Source organism: Amblyomma americanum, chromosome 2 (assembly GCF_052857255.1).
Source record: "Amblyomma americanum isolate KBUSLIRL-KWMA chromosome 2, ASM5285725v1, whole genome shotgun sequence".
Classification (NCBI taxonomy): Eukaryota; Metazoa; Arthropoda; class Arachnida; order Ixodida; family Ixodidae; genus Amblyomma; species Amblyomma americanum.
The window spans coordinates 9,040,274-9,060,509 of NC_135498.1; the positions used below are offsets into that span (position 1 = coordinate 9,040,274).

A 20,236-nucleotide genomic window follows, 5' to 3' on the forward strand; every position below is an offset into this window, starting at 1 on the left:
TCACGCGAGAGGAGGTTTGTTTTATTTTTCATCGTGCTTTCAGATTTGCCGTAGTGCTCGGCGTGGCAGGGCAACTGATGTTCGCCCCCTGCATTTCGTAGGATGAAGCCTCGAAAATAGCATGATTGGGATTTAACTGCAATCGTTTGAGGTGAGCGATCGACCCCAACTTTAAGATGCGCTAGCGACTGGCCAAAACGTCGTGGAAAACGACCTATTGTTCCCTGGCACTGTGGAGTTTCGTGCCGAACTCGGTTGTGCGACTAATTTCTACTCAATTATACCGCTCGGCGCAGTTCCCTTTCGCGGTCATGGTTTAAGGTCGGTCTTCATGAGCTAGAGCTGCCCGAGAGAGTGCACTGTGTATCAACTCGTTAGATAATTTTTGTTGTTTAGGCTGAGATTGAGAAGGCTGAGAACTTTAGCAATGCAATAGCCAGCTCGGCCATATCCCATCTGATGCTATATAAAGCTTCTTTCTGATGTGGCGCAAAATAAAGCTTTGTGGTGTGCAGCCGTGGTGCGCTTGGCAGCGCAAAAAACGCGCTGCCTTTTGAATGTCATTTCTAACGTTGCCGCACGTTGATTCCAGGTAGGTTAAAGCTAATGTGATGGTTGCCCCGAAGTTACATGAGCGTCAAGAGGATGATCTTCCTGACAAGGATGTTGCCAAAGAATTCTACGCGAAGTACGAGCCAAAAGAGATATTGGGAAGGTAACACCTTACCTTGTTCACGTCATGGTTTCTTTGTTTCGTGGTACCACCCTTTCTTGAATCCAGCATATTGGACGTGAAGGCTGTTGGATGGAAGTGAACTAAGTAGGGTGGCTTGTACCAGAAGCAAATGAGCACTTGTTTTCTTCCTAAGAGATTGAGAGGAGATCTCCTTTGCCAACGAAATTTAATTATTGTACTACATTGCCTGTCGTGACCTGAACAGATTGCAGCGTACAGCACGAACCGTTATTTGCCAAGAGTTTGAGTGCTCTACCATTGTCAGCTTTTTGTAATCTTTGAGAGCATGTTGTTACAGCCAGCTAAAATTGCGCCCTTACTTGTCAGTAATGGTGGTGACATTCATGTCGCCATCAAAACTTCACTTTACGTCATGGTGCCAAAACCTGATATCTTGTTATAGAGGAATCAGTAGCACGGTGAGACGGTGCATCAACAAGGAGACGGGGGAAGAGTTTGCTGCAAAGATCATCGATATCAGCTCAGACACTGATGGGTCGGGGCCAACAAGTCTCTACCAAGCGACGAAAAGGGAAATCGAAGTGCTGAAGAGAGTCGCTGGCCACCCCTACATTAGTAAGCATTGTTACTATAATTGTTTATGTAGCATGTTGTACTGCAGCAAAAATGAAACACTCTGGAGATGAAAATTGAGCACTGTTCTGCAACTTATAGCTCTACAACTACGTACTGGGCACTATAGGTCCAACAGCTTGCTATTTGTAGTTTGGTATGTGGCATTTGACATCCTGAAGTTGCACGTGAGCTTTGAAGGGATGCTGTGGCGAGGACTCCAGATTAATTGTGGCATGTTTGTCTGGGCAACAAGGGTAATGCTTGAAATTATTAGTGACCTGTTACGTCCACAGAAACTAGTAATCCGTGTTATTGGTAATGTCCCTTGTTGTTCACACACAGGCGAATTGTTTAGAAAATTTAACATTGTACCTGTACAGTGATTATACGCCTATGTAAACTAGCCGGCTTACGACAAACCATATTGTGTATTGTACACGCAATCTAGAAAAACGGAAAGTTGATTTATGCCACACAAATTATGGAAAACAAATGCTGAAATTTTGTTTGCCATTTATCCTAAACTAAATGCCTAGAGAAGATAACACAAATCTTACCAATTGATCATTCAAGGATTTACGCAGTATGTTTCTGTAACCTAAACGTAAATACACATGTCAATATAGTTGGCTCTCTGTCTGCTCCGTGTAATGTGTACATTTCAGAGTGTTTTCTTTTTTTCTTGTATCCTGTTCTTTTCTAATGTCAAACACTTATTGTACACCACATCTTCCTTGTTCCCCAAGCTGAAATTATTTGTCTTTGTTATATGTGTTATGGTTTTGTCCTCTATGCCTTTTTGTTAGTGAGCAGCTATGTTGTGCAAATTTGTGCCCTGTTTTGTACCATCCCACATTTTCCACTGTATGCCTTTTTGGGGGCACTGACCTTGTCAAGCTTTTTTAAGCCTTTTTGTTCGCACCCCTGAGCATCTGAGGATCTTTGCATAAACTGATTTGATTTGAATTATATGGGGTTGACATGTACAAACATAACGGAGCACGTGGGCATTTTTGCATTTTGCCTTGTGGCTGTCATGGCCAGGATTCGTTTCTTTGACCTTGTACTTAGCAGCCAAATACTAAAGCTGCCATGGCAGCTAGTTTGCTGTTTTGTGTGAGAAGGAAGCTCACTGGATAACCATTAGGTATTGTTAGCTCTCTTCTTTTGTCTCTCCCAAAAACTGTGCTGGCCTCAAAATCAGTGTCATGGTAAACTAGAACTGATGAAAATTGTATCTTAAATCCCATTCATTGCTAGGTTTGCCAAATTTGTTATTACTAATTCAAATTGAAATAAAAGATAATGTAATTAACAACTTACTCCTCTTTCTGGCCAAACAGTGTAAGGCTGTCTTGAGTTACAGAGCGAAACAGAATAATCAGTGTGATCATTTTACCGAAATTGGACAGGTAAAATTTTAATAAAATAAATGGATAATAAAGGAAGTTCATTGCTCTTTTCATTGATCAAAATTGCATTGAGGCCCCATTACTTCAGCAAATACTGAACTGAGAATTATTTCTTTAGCAGTTCATGCACACAATGAGAAGGAACTACTGTACCAGGTTAGTGAAGACTTAACTGAAGTCTTGTCTTGTTTTACAAGCTGTTTGCAGTAAAACAGCTACAGATGGTTGCCCTAAGAAAATAATAATAAAGAGGGAACAAATTACAAAATATTAATCCTGGCAAACTAAAAGACTGAATAAAATGATACCTCTGTCATTGCACTATCTCCAGCAGTTCTTGAGGTGACTGGGCATGTAGATAGCCCAACATGCATAGAAGGTGAAGGGCCTACTCTGCCAGCTAAAAACAAGACATGCTTGCTCATACAAGTAGTTGCAATGCTGCACCACTATTGCACATATGCAAAGTCTTGAGGAACTGGCAAAAAAATATCTAAATTTATAGTGGATGTTTCAAAATGCAAGTGGTAAATACTATGTGGTGGTGCGCACATTTGCAAAGGAATGATATTTATCTGAAAATTTAAGGAAGCACAATTCCCAAAAATTTTGTGGAGGAAACGTATGGTGCTTAACGCACAGCATATACTGGCACAGCTCTCTGGTGGGCATAGAAGTAGATGGTTATAAGCCTCTGGCTGCTGGAAATGTTCAGGAAATGGCAGGGGACCAGACATGTACAGTTGTGTACAGTATGACCTGCAACATGCCGCTGTCAACTGTAGTGCTATTTTCATTTCATAGTGATTAACAAAGTTGCAGTACCTGCTACAGAAATGTCTACACTTTCGATTGGGAGCAAAATGCATAGTCTAGTCACTGCTATGCTTTCATTAGTTCGTAAAGGAAGCTCCAACTATGTTTTGCATGTCATAACTAATACTGAGTGCATCTGTACCTGGACATTGAGCCATGAAGGAAAAGAGGCACGCCAAACCGGACCTCTTTGTCTCTTCTGAGGTGGGGCTTACCATACTTCAAGCTCCTGTATATTAACCATGCCAAACAGTGGTGTACCTCTTTTGAGCGCTATGTAAATAACTGGTCCCTGGAAGATTTTAGTAACCTTGGTAAGGAAGTGTCTTCTATGTTTTGAATTTTATTCCTTTGTTTCAGTCTTTGTGGCCATAGCCATTTTGTGATGAAAGGCAGAGGACTGGTGTGCAGCCTTGATGTCAGCAAAATCTTGGCCAAATTTCAGCCTAAAGTACTCCATGTTAAGAAGGCCTGTTTAAAACCAGTTTTTTACTTCATCCTAAGCAGTTTATTTTTTATTCATGGTCACAAGAAAGGATGGTTGCATCTTGTCACAAGAGTTGCAGCTTTGTTTTAGAGGTCCATTACCTGCTAGCGCTTGAGAATCAGTTGCGTACTCCCTAATATTGTATGTAAAGGCGTCTGTTTACTGCTCTTTGATGTCAGTGCACTGAGAGAACATGGTGACGCGCTGACATGATTGCCTGCCTAAACTGGCATGTTTGTTCTGCTTACAGTTGAGCTGCATGACGTATTTGAGTCAACTACTTTTATCTTTTTGGTGCTGGAACTGTGAGTATAGCTTTTCTCATTGTGAAAGTGCATTACTGTCGGCAGCATTGCACTGCACACAAATGCTTCATTTTGTTTTTTGCACAGTTTTCATATTTGACGAGCACATAACATGTATTCGTGCATGTACAAGTGCTAAATGAGCCTTTGAAGGCAGTCTTCATTGAAAAAATCCAGAAGGTTGCCAATTCATGGTTGTGGTGATTGTGGCTTCAACTGCTATTTCTTTTGTGTTGGAAAATTGGCCAAACTTTCATGCTGCTCAGCCTGTGTTTTCACCATTGCAGCTAACATGCCAGTGTGTTAATGTGTATTGCTAAGTACTGTAGTATTGCATTTAAGAAACGTGATCATATTATCACATTATTATGTTGCCAGTGAAGCTACACTGAAGCCTTTGATTATCTTGGTTCACCAGAAGGTAGAGTCAGCAAAATGAAGTATGGAGTGGTGCAACTATATTTATACTCAAAAACTGGAGTTCAACAACCACTGGTTGTGTGCTGGTAGAGCAGTTTATTTTTTGTTCCAGAAATACACTCAGACACTAGGGTACACATCTACCATTAAGAGCTGACTATGAAAGTCGTCAAGGCTAACTCAGAGCTGACTCAGTCACTTGGGTTTTGTTTTGTTCCACCTTTCAAGAAAGCAGCTTGAGGAAATGGTTTCCTAATATCGCTGAAATGCATGCCATAGCAGCGCTACTTTTTTGGGCAAGGACCTATGAGGTATCTGACTTAAGTGGGTTGCATGCCACACAGTGGCGCCAGAGTATTGCATGTATTAGCTATACTTGCCTTTTTTTTTTTTGCCTGCTCTTTCACGAATGTTCATATGCAATGAATGTAAATAAATCAGTTCAATTAGTTGCCAGGGTCTCATTCTTGCGATATACACATAATCAAGAAGCATCAGTACTCAGTTTATTATTCATCAAACCAGCTGATAACAGTGACAGAATCACATCAGCTGATAGGAGCATTGTGGTATGAAATTTCGCTTATAGTGTGCTATCTCTATTTGTGCACAGCGGAAAGCAAATTTTATCTAAATGAGCATTGTACATTTGTGGAGTTGGCTGTTTCTGTTACGATTGTTTTGTGGCTTTTAGAGTGAAATGGTGACCGATAGCAACAAGGGTTGGTGCACTCGTTCCTCGCATTAATAAGGTTGCTTTCAAACCTTGTGCATGTGGGCATACCACAAATCGGCTGTGTTCAGGTGGCAGTCATGTGCTCATTATCAAGCATTATATGGCCATCGCAAATATAATTGCGTACAGGCCATGGTACTCATACCACTGACCTTATTGGTTTTTCTAGGTGCCGACATGGGGAGCTCTTTGACTACCTCACCAGTGTTGTTGCCCTTTCGGAGAAAAAGACAAAGTAAATATACACTTCTGTTCCTCTTATTATAGTGCTGTATAGCAGTTGAATACTTGTGGTCACTAGAGGTGCAGAATGAGCAATTCCAGCACTCTTTCTTCTATTTCTTATTAAGAGAAAACTAACAAGCGCAGAATTATGGGTATTTCAGTGATATATTTGTGCATCTAATGGCAGCAATAGCAGTTATAGTTTTTGATAAATTGAAGCCCTGAGTTCATTTCTGTTACTTTAACACAGCTTGCCCCTACACAGGCAGTATTCTTGCTTATTACTAAAACAGTCAACTTGCCATGGCCACTTGATTCTGCTGGCAGAACTGATTGAGTGAAGTGTAAAATTCGGTCAATTGGTCTCAGCCATTTGACATTGCTCAGTGAATGTGGCTTCTACTAATTGGTAAGTGCACTGATTAATCTTCATGAAATAAAGTAATTAATATTGTCATGTGGGACATGGTCCACAGACATTTTTCTTGTTTATTTCTGCCCTGACACGGTTGCCGCTGAAGCACGGTGCAGCCCACAGTATCTCCTGCCATGGGCTCTGCAGCAGAACAAGTGCCAGAATGTTCATTTGCCATATCAGGGTTGAACTTGGCTGTTCATTGCATTTCGCCTTTACTGCTCGAAATCTGTAGCTGTAAATACTCGTGTCTGTGCATACACATAGTGCCTCACAGCTGTGATAAATTCCCACTCTCCAGTCACAAAGCTCAGTTTAAAACTAGGCCACTTTAAAAACAATTCAGCCTTTATTTTACTGCATACCATGCACACAATGAAAAAGTGGAACACAGAACTCGCAAGCGTAGAGTGCGTAGATAGCTTTAATTATGGCTCTAGGTCGCTCCTCCGACTTGACAGTTGACCCGGCAGAAGTAGCAAAAGCTGCTGTTTTGGGCTGCTTATGCACGCAAAGAAATGATTTTTGGAAAGATGATTTCTGCAGATAACGCGGTACTTATAACACGAGGGTGTTAGTTCCCCCATGTCAGAAAAAATGGTTCGGCGTTAGCGTCAGCATTGGCGTTGCATTGGTGACCATTTGAAGCCTCGCAGCCGGAGAAGCTGGCTGCTTCATCAATCTTGCTGTGCCACATAGGTCACGTGATCTTGTGGCATCATCATAACCTGCCTACCGGACTGTGAGCAAACTGACCACCATAGCAGGTGGCAGTTAAATCAATGATTGCTTGAGAAGAGCAGCCTGGGTCGCACAAGCCGTACCAGTGGCAGAATATACCATCACAGGGTAGTGGCGCATCGCTTAACCACTGCGCCAGGAGTGGGAAAGTGTGGGAAAGCCCACTTGTGGAATTTCGCATGAAATAGCCTAGCAGCGCCCGCATGTGATCGGTTTACACGACATACCATGGATAAGGAAAGGAAGCCAAGAGGACCTTTGTATTGTTTTCTTGTCACTTTAAACTAGATAGTTGGATAACTTGCCCAGATGTTGTGGTTTCGCCAGAGTCGAATTGATGAAAGTCAGCATGATATACAATCACTGGAAAATATTCTGGATTTTTCAAATACAGTCAATCCCGGATACATCAGACCCCAATATATTTAATTATTGCTTATTTCAAACTTTCAGAATATCCCCTTGAAAAACCATGTGAAGCTATAGCAGTGTTTTTCGCGTTTATCAAACTCCCGTTCAGCGGGGCATTCAATACATCGAACTGCGTGCCACGCCTGTGCTAGTGGCACTTCTCCTAATGGCGCTGCCCTGGTCACTTTTCGCGCATGAAGCTGGGTTGGTCGGCTGTGCAGCCTTGGGCATCTGCTGGCAGCGCAAGTGCTGTAAAATCGCGAGACAAGGTGAACATGGGGTGTGCTTGAGTGTGGCCTTCAGTCTGGCGTGCTTATTTTCAACAACACAGTGCTCTCATTCAAGGAAGCCGGTGTTCAGTGCGCCGGTTTTCATGCAGTGAAGCCGGCCTAGCTGACTGAAACCTTGCGGAGGCTATCTCATAGTCTGCTTCGCTGCAGAAGGCAACGCAAAAATCAACTGTAGCCTAATTTTAATTAAGATGCTATTGCGTTTACAGTGTGCTGGTGACAGCATTAGACTTCTTATGATCGACAGTAGGTTCGTCCAAAGCACCGTCTGCTGCGGCTTCGATGCAAAGTGAGCTAGGCCTAGAGCCACTCAGTTAGCGGTGTGCTGCCAGTATGTTAGCAAGCAGCACGTCAATGCAGGAAGCATGCCGCTAATGTGGGTGCACTGTACATATTCACGCTTCTGGCTTACAGATAAGGTCATCAGTTACCACGTTTCATATATCAAACTATTTTGCGATCCCCTTCGAGTTCAGTGTATGAGGGACTGACTGTGCTCGGAAATTCTCGATTACGAATATGAACCGAATATCGAATTATTCGATCCTACAATGTCTTGCATCATTATGCTCACAGCTGTTTTCTTTGTTCTCTCTTCCTCGTTCTCTCTATTTGCAGGAGTATCATGAAGCAACTATTTGAAGCAGTTGAGTTCATACATTCAAAAGGCATTGTCCATCGAGACCTTAAAGTGAGTGTTGGTTGCAATGAATTACTAGAAACTTCATTAGTCCATTTGTCAAACTGAAAGCAAAGCTGGTTGCAACCCATCTTACAATAACTATTGCAATATTCTTGTAAGATACAGTGTGCTTGCAGGTGTTTGTGTGGAAGCCATTTCATTTCAGCCTTATTTCTGCGCCTTGAGTGGCACCATATCAAGCAGTGATGCTCATGAAGGGTAGCACGCTTGTTTCATTGCAGGTGTAAAATTATACTTAGTACAATCGTCGTATTTCTGAGTTTTTATTTGTACAACTTCACCATGTTTCTTATTTTCATTTTAATCTTGCTTCTGTTTTCTTATTCTTTTTTCCCCACAACTTTGTTGGCCATTTGTGGTGGTACAAGTGTACTGCTGCTAAAACACTTGAAGTAACTTGTACCTATGAAAGTATGCTTTGCAGATTACCCAACCAATTTTTGTCACTCTTTATTTCATCTTGATCTACTTTGTGAGTGGACCAGACAATGGTCTATGCACCCATCATTTTGTTGGAACATGTTCTTGTGCCTGACCTGGTCTCCCATTCCTTCTGTAATTCCTCACATAGCTGTAAATACTGCATGAATCAGTGAGTGAACTAGTGAATCCATTAAGCGATCCATCCATACATGATGAATCCAAACACGATGTCGTAATATCAGCCACAGCAAAGAATGTTTACTTTTAGGTGACTTTTTTTAGAGTATTCAGTAAAATGGAACATTCTTCTGCCGAGGAACTCTTTCTTGTAATGATATTGCTACCTCTGTAGTCCATCAGATCGGAAACAGAAGAGGAGTGCACAGGCTTTTTGGAGAGGAGGGGGTGGTGAGGTTGGATGCAACATGCATGGTTTTGTTCTCATGCTTGGACCTTTTCTCTTCTTTAGCCAGAAAACATACTCCTGGATGACGAGTTGAATGTCAAGGTCACTGACTTCGGTTTTGCCACCCAGTTAGCCGAAGGTGAAACTTTATCAGGTATGCACCTTATATTATTCAAGTGAATGGCCACATTTTCAAGTGCTTTTCTTTTGAAAAAATTTTAGTTACTAGAAGCTCTTTGCCGGGTGCTTTTGCAATAGAGGAGTAGAAGGAAACAATGCACGATAAGCTTTCTGTTAAATTTTATAATGTACTCAAGCATCTGTCGAATATTCCTGTTATTTTCATTTATTATATATTTGCCTTCTGGAGTTCCTGTTTGTCATATATGTTGAGCATTATGTACTGCAATCCACATTTTTGTTCATGTTGCATTACTCAGTGAAACTTTGATATATTGTATTATCAGTGCTATGTTTAAATTTTATTTGTAGATGCCTCTGTTGTCAAGGCTTGGATAGCCTGATCGGGCAGGAAGCTGCCTTTTTATTAACCTTGTTACCCATGACATATATTGTAATTTATTTCAAAATAAAGATTACCTAAAATTTGAAATATGTGTTTCTGATAACACAGAGCTCTGCGGTACACCTGGCTACTTGGCACCTGAGCTGTTGAAGGCATCAATGTATGAATGTTCCGAGGGCTATAACAAGCAAGTTGATATGTAAGTGTCAGAATATGTGTTGAATTCTTATCTTCATTGCTGCATGACCTACAAATGTTTTCATTTGATTAAAGGTTAATATTCTAGTTTTTCCCTGTGGAAGGCCCTTTTGTTTCATATGAAAATCTTTTTTGCTTTTTTTTTTTCAGCTGGGCTTGCGGAGTCATCATGTATACGCTGTAAGTACTGCAGGCCTGCTAATGGTGACATTTGCAATTCATTTCTGCCGCAATATTGTAGCTGCAACAGCCTTGACATTCATGGAGGTTTTCACAGACAAAGTGATTCATAGCTAGTTAAAATGCTAGCACATACAGTTCTTGCTTTTTGGGCATTAGTGGATAACGAATGGGCTGTTTCATAAGATAAGTTCTTGGAAAAAATTTTCATGGAAGCTTTAGCACCATTAGAATGTAGTAAATGTTACAAATTTTCTTCATTCTCTATACTTTAACATACTCATCTTGTGCGTCGGGCTACCCATGCGAAGAATATGCACAGGAAGTGTTTTGCCAGTTTCAATTTTATCACTTATTGCTGCCATGCAAATTGCAAGCAGAGTTATCGGTAGTTGAAATATTCAGCACTGGAAGGCAGTTGTTGCTGAAGGTTCTCTTTTTTTTCTTTTTTTTTAAGCAATGTTTATTGCAATGATGGATGACGAGGATGCTTCTCTTCCTCTCTGTCACACCATAAATAAAGTGCAAATACAAATACAGTGCAGTTCAAATTCATTGGAGCAGTCAAAAAGTGCATCACCCATATTAGTTGAAATAGTATATTGACAGATTACAGGATGTCTCCTGAAAAACATTCTTTAGGGGAAGTTATGTGAGCAATAAACATTGCTTATCATTCAGTACAGTGAGTCTTCTACAAAAGTTCTGCATGCTCATGTCTTCACCATATGGGGCCATCCGTAAATAGTACCTGCAGTTAAAAGGGTTCGAGACTACTGCTGCCACTTTGTGCTGATCTTTCCAGCTAGTATTGTATTTACTCGAATGTAATGCAGATTTTGTTTTTTTGAAAATAGAAGTTACAGGTCGCACCTTGCGTTATAATGGAATATTTGCGTTAAAATCGAATATTACACGGTGACAAAACCACAGTATAGCATATTTACTCGCATATTGGTTGATGCGTCGTGCAGGTTGGCCCCCTACTTAGGGAAACGGAAAAAAAAAAAAAGAAAGAAGCTCTGAGCCACAAATATCGATCAGCACATGTCGGAGCAGCGGTCAAGCAGTCAAACTTCGCCAGAGACTGAGTGAGACGGTGCACTTGCATATTGATCGTGGATTCGACGCGTCGTCCCGAAGAAACGCGATAAAATATGCACGACTTGAAGGCATTGTAAAGATCTTCGTTTCGTTCTGTGAAAGTGAGGCAGACTCCCTCAACGTTCACAATGCCGCACACTAATGGCAGTAATCCGCTTCGAGTGCACGGAAAAGGCCCTCTCACTGACGTATCTGACTCACTTTTTGGCAACATAGAACTCGTGCAATTTTTCGACGTTTGTGCGCAAGCCAACGACTCATTTAAATGTTGCTGGTAATGGCCACTGATGTTCTGGAGGCATGACTCACCGCTCGGTTGAGCGACTAGGAGAAGTTTTGTTTTTACAATGAGGCATCTAAGACGCACAGTCGGACGCGGTGACAGCAAGTAGGACTCTGCACTCATCTTCATGTTGGTCTTACTGGTAATTTTTTATGCGGCTCTCTATAATAGAAAGGGTGCGTGAAAGTCATTTGCTACGGTGATTTTGTTCCTAAACTTCTACTCGTCTTTCCTTATATTGCGACATTGTTACTCACGTTGCATTCTTGTTCCTTTGTTCAAGGCTTTCGTTTCAAGGCTATCAGCCTTGAGCTCCCTTCATGCGTAGTGCAGTAATCAGTCTACTTGCAATTATTTACTCTGATGAAAGACTATTTTATTCATTGTTTTCATGCAACATATATATGGACACACCTAGCATGCTCGCATCTTTTTTGGGGCACTTCTGTTAAGATCAACTAAGACAAACAAATTTGCTGGTCCCTTCAAGTTTTTCATATGCCCCTGTCACACTAGCAAATTTAATGCAGTTCGAATCGAATCGAATGGCATTTACACCTAATGTCCTTATTCGGCTGCTACTCGGGAACATTTAATCTCATTAGGTTCAAATAATATTTGCCATTGAATGATTTTGGGGAACTCATTCACATTTGATCTTGAACTGAACGCACACTCTAGGAACCAGATGCGCAGCAGTCACTGAAACCAAGAAAAACATAGGGGAATGTTTGTTTATTTTATAAATTTGCTTTGCTGATCAATGGGAAATTAGTAGTGTGATCATTTTTTACGTGAAAAAGAATTTATCGAAAGTAGAAGACAAAAATTCACAGCATATCGGTATGATTCATGCAACAGAGTATGTGTGAGCATGTGGCATGTCATAGCAGAAACTTGGTATTTCGCAACTCTGCGCTTCGCTTCGCCACGGAAAGCGGTGGTGATTGATTACGCGAGGCGGCGCCTCTATCGAGAGGTGCCAGTTGGGCGCTCAACAACTGGAGAGGAAAAAAGGAGGAGGGAGAGAGCAGTCTGCCACCGCTGCTGCTGCTGTCAGTGGCAGAGGCGCACGTTGTGTTCATATTTTCTCTATGCGCCGCGCTTCTTTCGTGGGTCCTAAGCACGTGGCAGGCCTTGCGTTGGGAACCCCTGCCTCACTGTCATCCTCTCCACTCTTCTGTTTGCCACCTATCACCCACCTCTTCCTCCACCACTGCACTCAGATTGCACTTCCCTTCTCTTGGCGAAGCTGCGAAAGTCGCTGCGGACGGTCAGTGTTTTTAGCCAAAATAGCACTTCTAATGGGAACGCATTGAACCAACTACATGCCACTGGCGGGATCCGAACCCACCACCTCCGCGTAGTGCGTGCTGCGCTAGGGGATTAACTGCGGCCTCCTTTGAGGGGTGTTTGCCGCCTCTGGTGAGGCCGTACCCATTGATAACTTGGAGCAAAAACGATGTTAGTCCAAACTGTTGTAGCACCTCCATGGCTTTGGCTGACAATTCAAGGCCACATGTTCGATCCCATCCGCAGCAAGCTATTTCGATGGAGGTGAAATACAAAAGCGCCTGTGTGCTGTGCAGTATTATTGCACATTAAAAGAACCCCAGGTGGTCCAAATTAATCCGGAGCCTTCCAATAACCCATGTGTTGCTTTGGTACATTAAACCCCACGATTTACAAAATGGTGGTAGTCCAGTATGTTGAAAAATGGTTTAAAAGGAATTTTAGCACTAGGCCGCTTCCTTTTTTTTCTCAGTTGTAAAATTATAACACAATAATAAGCATGATAGCCGTCATTGTTGAGTTACATTGTAAAATGTTATCGTTTGCATTTTATTTTGCATGTAGGCTGGTGGGATTCCCACCATTCTGGCACCGAAAGCAGATGGTGATGCTGCGAAACATCATGGAAGGCAAATACGAGTTCTGTAGCCCAGAGTGGGATGACATCACAGAAGCTCCCAAGGACTTGGTGAGGGCATTAATCTTTGTACCTATGCTGATACCATATTTCAGCAGTGTTTGCTTGGGGGCTAGTTTGTTCATGTTTTCAAGGCGGAATTCTTTTTAGCGCAACATGTAAAGGGGACAAGACAGGCGCTGTGTGTTGTGCTAAAAATAATTCCTCCTTGAAAACATGATACCATATTGCTCAGCTTTATGATTGAGTGGCGTGTTTGCACAAAACATCTAAAATTTCAATAATTCTAATTAGACATCAAAAGTACATGTTCAGAAGGAAAATGCCCGCACTTGTTGATGTGCAAAGTTTTAGGGGAAAAAAATGAAACAATAAAAAACTTGACCGAATAATTGGTAAGGTTATTAAGGCGTTTGACTGCAGATTTCTGAGCTTGTTACTTTTAGACAACTTTGTCCAGCTTATTTTTTATGCAAGGTTGATATATATATATATATATATATATAAGCAAGGCATCTTTGCTGTCTTTACAGAGTTACTACAGTGTTAACTATTCCTGCGGAACACCAAAAATTGCTGTGCCAGTGTTTTATTCTTCCACTTCTGCTGAGTAACTTGCATGTCTTTGGTGCACGTTAGCACATTGCAGTCAGTATTGACAATATCACTGTGGCCATCTCATAAGTTATTCCTTGTTGCTAAGAGCTATTTTAAGAAATTATTAGAGTAGGGTAAATTGGAGGTGAAATGCAAAGCTGCAATTCTGAGCATGCCGTGGCCTTGTCCCATGCCACATTGTTCCTTTTATTTGGACTGGTAATAATGTTTGTCTTTTTTACTAGATAAGCAAGCTACTCGTTGTTGACCCAAGGCAGCGGCTGGATGCTTCTCAAGCTTTGGATCATAGCTTCTTCAAGGCAGTTGTAAGTCGCTAAATTGTTGTCTTTTATCGTTTTCATTTTTTTGTCCTCTCCCTTTGTGCACATCACTGAGACTGTAATGAAATTTAAGGATGTTTCAGTGATCCATCTCCTGAAAAATGTGCTTTTCTTTTTTTCTCACTGCTGCTAGTGCTTTTGCTAATCATTGTGCCAAATGCACAATGGCTTCTTGACTAAAATGTGTTGCATGCACTCCCAGTAAGGTCCCTGAATCCAACTAGCTGACGGTACGGAGATGGTTGAACTCCAGTTCTGCTTCTTTCCATGATGTTGGCAACCGTAGTTGCATTGAGATGTGCAGGCAAGCCTGCTTGTGCAACTGCGTGCGAGGCCTGTCTCTTAAATAGCCCTAGGTGGCCTCCTTCCTGTCACAATATTATCTGTAGTGCATTCTTATGCTCCCAAACCTGAATCTCTATCTTGTTTGCTTGCTGTTGTCAGCCGCATGTAACATGCCTTAGTAGTGATTCGGCTGCACTGTCAAAGGTCTGTGTTGTGTAGGCTTGTCCTGCATATCTGACTGCATGTTTATTGAAGTACTAGGGAGCAAGGAAAAATTGCACAGCATTTATAAAGCACTCATCTTTTGGTGCATTTTTGTGAGGAATTGCTGACTTAGTTTGTGTGCAGTAGCCACAGATAGTAGTGACCACTCCTTAAATAGCCACTTTAATACAGTGCTAAAGCTGGCAAACGCTAAAGCATGCTTATAGCGCAATTTCTTGTCCTATGCTATGTGTACCACGCTTGCTGCATACAAAGCCATGCCATGTTTGCATGCTCTGATTGGTGTTGCTCTGAATCCTCATGTTTTACGCATATCCGTTCTGCTTGTTTCTCTCTTGTCTTGTGACTCGTGTAGAAGCGTGCGTCCGTTTTCGTCGCCGAAGAAGTGAGTACTGCTAGTGATGCTGTTTGGTTGACTTTGCATCTCAAATCTATAGCAATTAGTGCATGTTGTTGTTGGTAGTACCCAGAGTACATTGCTTGCACTAGTGACATACATAGGTTGTAGCATTCATCTGTTGGTACATGAAGCATCAATAGAGTAAAATGAAAAATCTGTAGTGCAGCGTCTTACATTCATACTAGGTCATTGTACTAAATTTTGTACTTCAGCATGTTCTTTTTGATGTTAACAAGAAGTGATATTTTTTAGTGCAACTATTATGTTACCCCCTCCCTCAAGCTTGTGTCAGTGTTGTTCTGGTGCCTTGAATGTAGAGTTGTAGATAATGGTCATGTGTGCCTTGCTTGACTGCGATGTTTTTGTTTTTTAATTCACTTTTAGGTGGGAGTGCAAAAGCGTATCTTCAATGCAAAGAAAACTTTTCAGGTAAATGAGCTCTTTCGTACAGCCTGTTAATATTAACGAAAGGGTATTCCGTGTTTTGGTGCAACATATTTCTGTGGGTGACACTACTTGAACCATGAAAGCCCTTTTCTGAGGGGGAGAAAAAGCTAGTTGCAACATACATGACATTAGTAAGTATGGCAATGTTGAATTATCAAGGGAACAAAATTAAGTGATTCATATCCTGTATACTTACTGTTGGTTGTGTCATGCTTGTGTAATGTAAAAAAAAAAGATCATTTCTTGTTGTTGCTTTCAGCGATTGTCACTGTGAATTCTTTTACTTCTCTCACTGCAGTTTGGCATCCTCTGTGTCAGAGCACTGGTGCGAATTCGTCGGCTGCGATACACACCTGAGCCACTGTCCCTGAATATTGCACGTACCAACCCATACCGTATCAAGACCTTGCGCAAGGTATTGTCGCTGATCTCAGTGTATTCTTAAATCTGCATTGCCTGAGTGGCTAAGGGTTTTTGTAAACAAGCATCCAACTAGCATGGATATCCTGACCTGTGAATCAACAGTGCAGACAAGATTAAGCAATAAGGACAACTGCTCACTCTCTTTCTTGCCTATGTCTTATGACGTGCACTGCCCCTCTCAAGCAGTTCTCTGACCTCTTATTTTGAGACGGGGCCATTCCTCAGTAACCAGCCGCCACTTCCTCTCTCAGGGCAGGAAGAGAGCACTGTCCAGTCATAAAGCCGTCCTGAAAGTGCCTGGGGTTTACCAGCAATTTCTGTTGCATTTGAAGAGCATTGTGCACCTGGACTGTCTAGCGTGCACCTCTTGGGATGTAGGCATGTGTTGTGCCTGTCATATATGTATACTTCAAGTGCCTTAGTGAGATAGTTATGGCACCTTTCCTTTTCCTCCTCATCCACCTCCTTTTGTATTATGATGTAGCTTCTCAGTGAAAACAAACTTCCTCTCATAGTGTGCACTTATGGAGTCGCATTCTTTGTCTTCAGCCTTAGTGGTGTGTCTTCAAACAGTGTAAGTGTAATGACTAGCCCAAGTCAGCACACTGTTCAAGGCTTCAGCCAGTATCATAGGTGGGAGTTGTGAAGGGTCTTAGCACAGAAATACGTAGATGATAGCACACAAGTTGCAAAATTTCAGCTCAAATCGAATTTATCAAATAGCAAGTTCGACATTCAAATAGTGAAAACTGCAAATATGGTGCTCAGGAAGGGAATTAATTGCGGGACCATTTCATTTTTAGTAGAATACATGCAACTGGAGTGCTATTCAAGGTGGGTAGGTCAGTATACTGCATCATTGTGGCGAGTGCTCAATATGGTGCATTGAGTACAAGCCTTTTGTAATGTCACATGGTTATCCTTGGTTGGGCTATACTTCTTAGGCTTGCCCATGATACAAGTTCCTTGTGACCAGTTTTAAGTGCAATGCTAATTAATGGTGGCTAGTCACAATATTTTTGCACTCAAAATGAACCGTTGCGAGGCTTACGGCATTCCTAGTAAAGGCGCACTCCCACTTACCGCATCCAGTGATCGGAGAGAACTGTTGGGCATGCGTTGGGTCCACCAACACAACACAGAGCTGTTGCGTGCACAAAATAGGCCACTCAGGTAGATTGGGCAGACCGCGTTCATTCAGAAAACATACTGCCGATAATTGCGTGAGGCAGTCTTTTGCAGGGAATGGAAAAGAGAGAAGCCACACACTATGCGGGCACACATTGCAATGGTGGCATTGCCTCTAAGGTTTCCAATTTGCAAAGGTGAACTGTGGGGGCCTTACTGCCATGATTAACTGTCCGGAGGTGTAATTATTCAGCGATTCAAATATTTGCCTTTCAGAAATCTAAATTTATCTGATATACATTCAAAACATGCTTATTTGCACACCCCTTGTATGAAACAAACCATCAGTGAATGTGTATTTTTAGCCTTTTTTTTTTTTTGCGAAGCCTTGCTCTTTCAGGAAGCTCAGCTTTCCTGTAGTATTCTTATCTTAACCCCTTAAGGGTTCATGACGACCTCAGCTCATCATGAACGATTTCCACTTTTCTTACTTGTGTTTCACTGCTTTAAAAATGGCTTTCGACGGGGAGTACCAGTTAGGCGATGTTTTTACATTTAGAATATAGATGATAGCACCGTTCTTTCATTAGCGCTTTTATTGAATTGTATGGCAGAAGGACTTCCTTTTGTGCCGAGGCTCACCCTGTTAGCATGAGATTTTCCTGCGCTTTCAAACAAACATGGCATCATCCGTGCAGAGTTATAGTGCAGAAGAGTGTTATATTCTTCAAGTGAAGGAAATAGTGAAACGACTTCGAGCCCTAAGATGAAGAAAGCCTAGTGTAGGTGGTGCGAGAAGGCCCTGCACGGAGTGCTGTGTTCTGAGTGCTGTCTCCAGTAATTTGAAGGGAATCGATGAATGAACAGTGCATTTTGTGTATTGCTGTTCAAAACCAACCCTTTTATGAAGCTCCAAGTGTGAAAAATGTATGGCTAATAAAACATTATTCTCTGCTTTAAAACTTTTTCAGATATTTTTGTGTTATTGAAGAATTTCATTTCATTGAAAAATGAACCATTTTGGTATCTTTCTTTTTTTAATGAACCCTTAAGGGGTTAAGAATTGTGGTGCTCGCATCAAGAGGAGTACTGTTTTGTACATTCCCTGCAGGTAATCGACGGCTGTGCCTTCAGAGTTTACTGCCACTGGGTCAAGAAAGGGGAGATGCAGAATCGAGCCGCTCTTTTCGAGAATCACCCCAAGATAGAGCTGCGGCAGATGTATGAAGAAACTCAAGTAGCTGCCTAAGCAAAACTACGTTTTCTGCCCAAGGCCATCACCCCGAGCGCTTGCATCAAGACACTACAAGCACCTTGTTCCTCGTACAGTTGTGCCCTGGCACCAAGCAAGCTTGTGACAATATGCATGCATCAGTTATGCCTGTATCACCCCCTCCTCAACATGTGTTGGGTTACTGTACATAGTCCAATGCCCCTGAAAATGGAGATTTGGACAATGCCTGGAAGATATTGCAACTTTTGTTGCTTATTCTTTTAATGGGTGACTATTTTTGAAAGGCATTGATGGGATTGTTTACAAGGACATGAGGCATAAAAAGTTATGCAGGCTTGTTTTGCACACTTCCTTTCCTAGTCAAATGAAGCAGGTAATTGCAAAAGATCTTTCTTTAGCTTCAGATGGTGTCTTAGATTTCATCTGTCTGAGGAACAAGAGCTGTATGAAAGAGTGCAATTGGCAGGTCATATTTTACTGAGAGCAGCCTGATTTTCTTGTGCAAGGTTGTATACAGGCTACCGTCCCATACTAAGTTTCCAGCAGGCCCGTGACTTTTGAGATTGTCTGAGGATGTGGTTAGTGGGAGATGTAGCTTGCTGACTAAGATGAAACTATTGGCTTTTTATCTCACTGTTAGAAGACACAGGCTGTTGGTAGCATTTGACTTTGGACAAAGAAATGCAGGTGGAAAGGGATCAGCGGCATAATTCTGTGAATCTCAAGATTCTTTGTTCAGTAGCTGAGGTTGCTGTAGTGGCTTGTCACTAGTGTAGCTAGGTACCATGTACCCTTCACATAAAAGTAGTATGAGCTATGAAAATTGGAATGTGCATTTTTGAGAGTCACTGTACATTGCTGGGGGCATTTGTGCTGTACATTGGCACCTTGTTCCTTTTTCACCAAACTCTTTGTTCCCACACAAGCTCAAACCTGAATAAGTGCAGCAGATTCAGGCATGCCAGTCTTTTGCAGGTACATGTCTGTTCTGGGTTGTAAGTTACGGTTTTTTGATGAGCAAAAGGTGATGTATGCTTGGAAGGCATTTTGCAAGGACTGGTTTTTATTGCGCAAGTAGTGCATATTTGTCTCTCCTTTAATATAAGTCAAACCTCACAAGCGAAGGCTTTATTGTATAGATGATGACTATGCTCTCGTATGTTCGCAAGAGGTTTGCATCAGATAGCAACTTATTCAATGTGTGCTTTCGAAGCACAGACAAAATAAATATACGTATGCAATGCATTTTGTGTCTTCAATGACCGCAAGAAATAGGCAGCGGGTTTGTGCACGCCACAAGCATTTATGAGAGCACACCACACCTAGGCATACCACATTGGGCTTTTGAGAATCCTCTTGCCTAGTCTTATTTTTTGCTTGTTTGCGTGTGCCCGAGACAGTTCTGTAGTGTTTCCGCACCAGCCACATACTCATTGCAGTGAGCAACAAACTTTTCACAAGGCTATGTTCTTTGCTAACTGTACTGTATGCATGCTGTCTGATGTAGGCTTCCATCAGTCTTCTCTCATCCTGGTACTAGAATAGTAATTAAGTAGCCCTTTCCCAGAGCCTAATGTACCAGAACAGATTCTCTATGTCACTTCGTACCAGGCGGGGGGTAGGTGGGATCACTGCACCATGTTTGGCATACCGATGTGAATCTGCCGAGCAGCCTTTTCCTACACGAGATTTAGCAGCCTTTCCAGGAGGCTTCACGGTCGTAAGCCATACCTAACACACAGAACCTGTATATTTTATAAATAGTTTGGAAAATAAACTTCTGTTGTTGACTCAATGCCTGCAGCGCCTTGTCGGTAAGCCAACAGATTGTCT

At 41.9% G+C, this 20,236-nt stretch overlaps 1 protein-coding gene across 3 annotated transcripts; it reads left to right on the forward strand.

Annotated features, from left to right (window-relative positions):
- The first annotated feature begins 11 nt into the window (after positions 1-11).
- On the forward strand, positions 12-19,648 carry PhKgamma (phosphorylase kinase gamma). Of its 3 annotated transcripts, none has more exons than XM_077652973.1 (15): positions 15-151; positions 593-715; positions 1,140-1,312; positions 4,278-4,332; positions 5,658-5,723; positions 8,189-8,261; positions 9,166-9,256; positions 9,737-9,827; positions 9,977-10,006; positions 13,251-13,374; positions 14,166-14,246; positions 15,127-15,156; positions 15,556-15,600; positions 15,917-16,033; positions 18,281-19,648. In XM_077652973.1, exons 2-15 carry the CDS (start codon positions 612-614, stop codon positions 18,416-18,418), a joined length of 1,218 nt encoding a protein of 405 aa, XP_077509099.1. In that variant the 5' UTR covers positions 15-151; positions 593-611; the 3' UTR covers positions 18,419-19,648. The 3 variants fall into 3 exon arrangements, with proteins under 3 accessions (XP_077509101.1, XP_077509099.1, XP_077509100.1); XM_077652974.1 differs by having other exon boundaries at positions 19-151; positions 597-715; XM_077652975.1 differs by lacking the exon at positions 15,127-15,156 and having other exon boundaries at positions 12-151.
- Positions 19,649-20,236: the final 588 nt, after the last annotated feature.

Coding starts and splice junctions, on each gene's coding strand:
- PhKgamma (XM_077652973.1), top strand. CDS start 612: ATGGTTGCCCCGAAGTTACATGAGCGTCAAGAGGATGATCTTCCTGAC. Junction 1,313..4,277: donor CGCTGGCCACCCCTACATTA/GTAAGCATTGTT, acceptor TTCTGCTTACAG/TTGAGCTGCATGACGTATTT. Junction 10,007..13,250: donor GGAGTCATCATGTATACGCT/GTAAGTACTGCA, acceptor TTTTGCATGTAG/GCTGGTGGGATTCCCACCAT.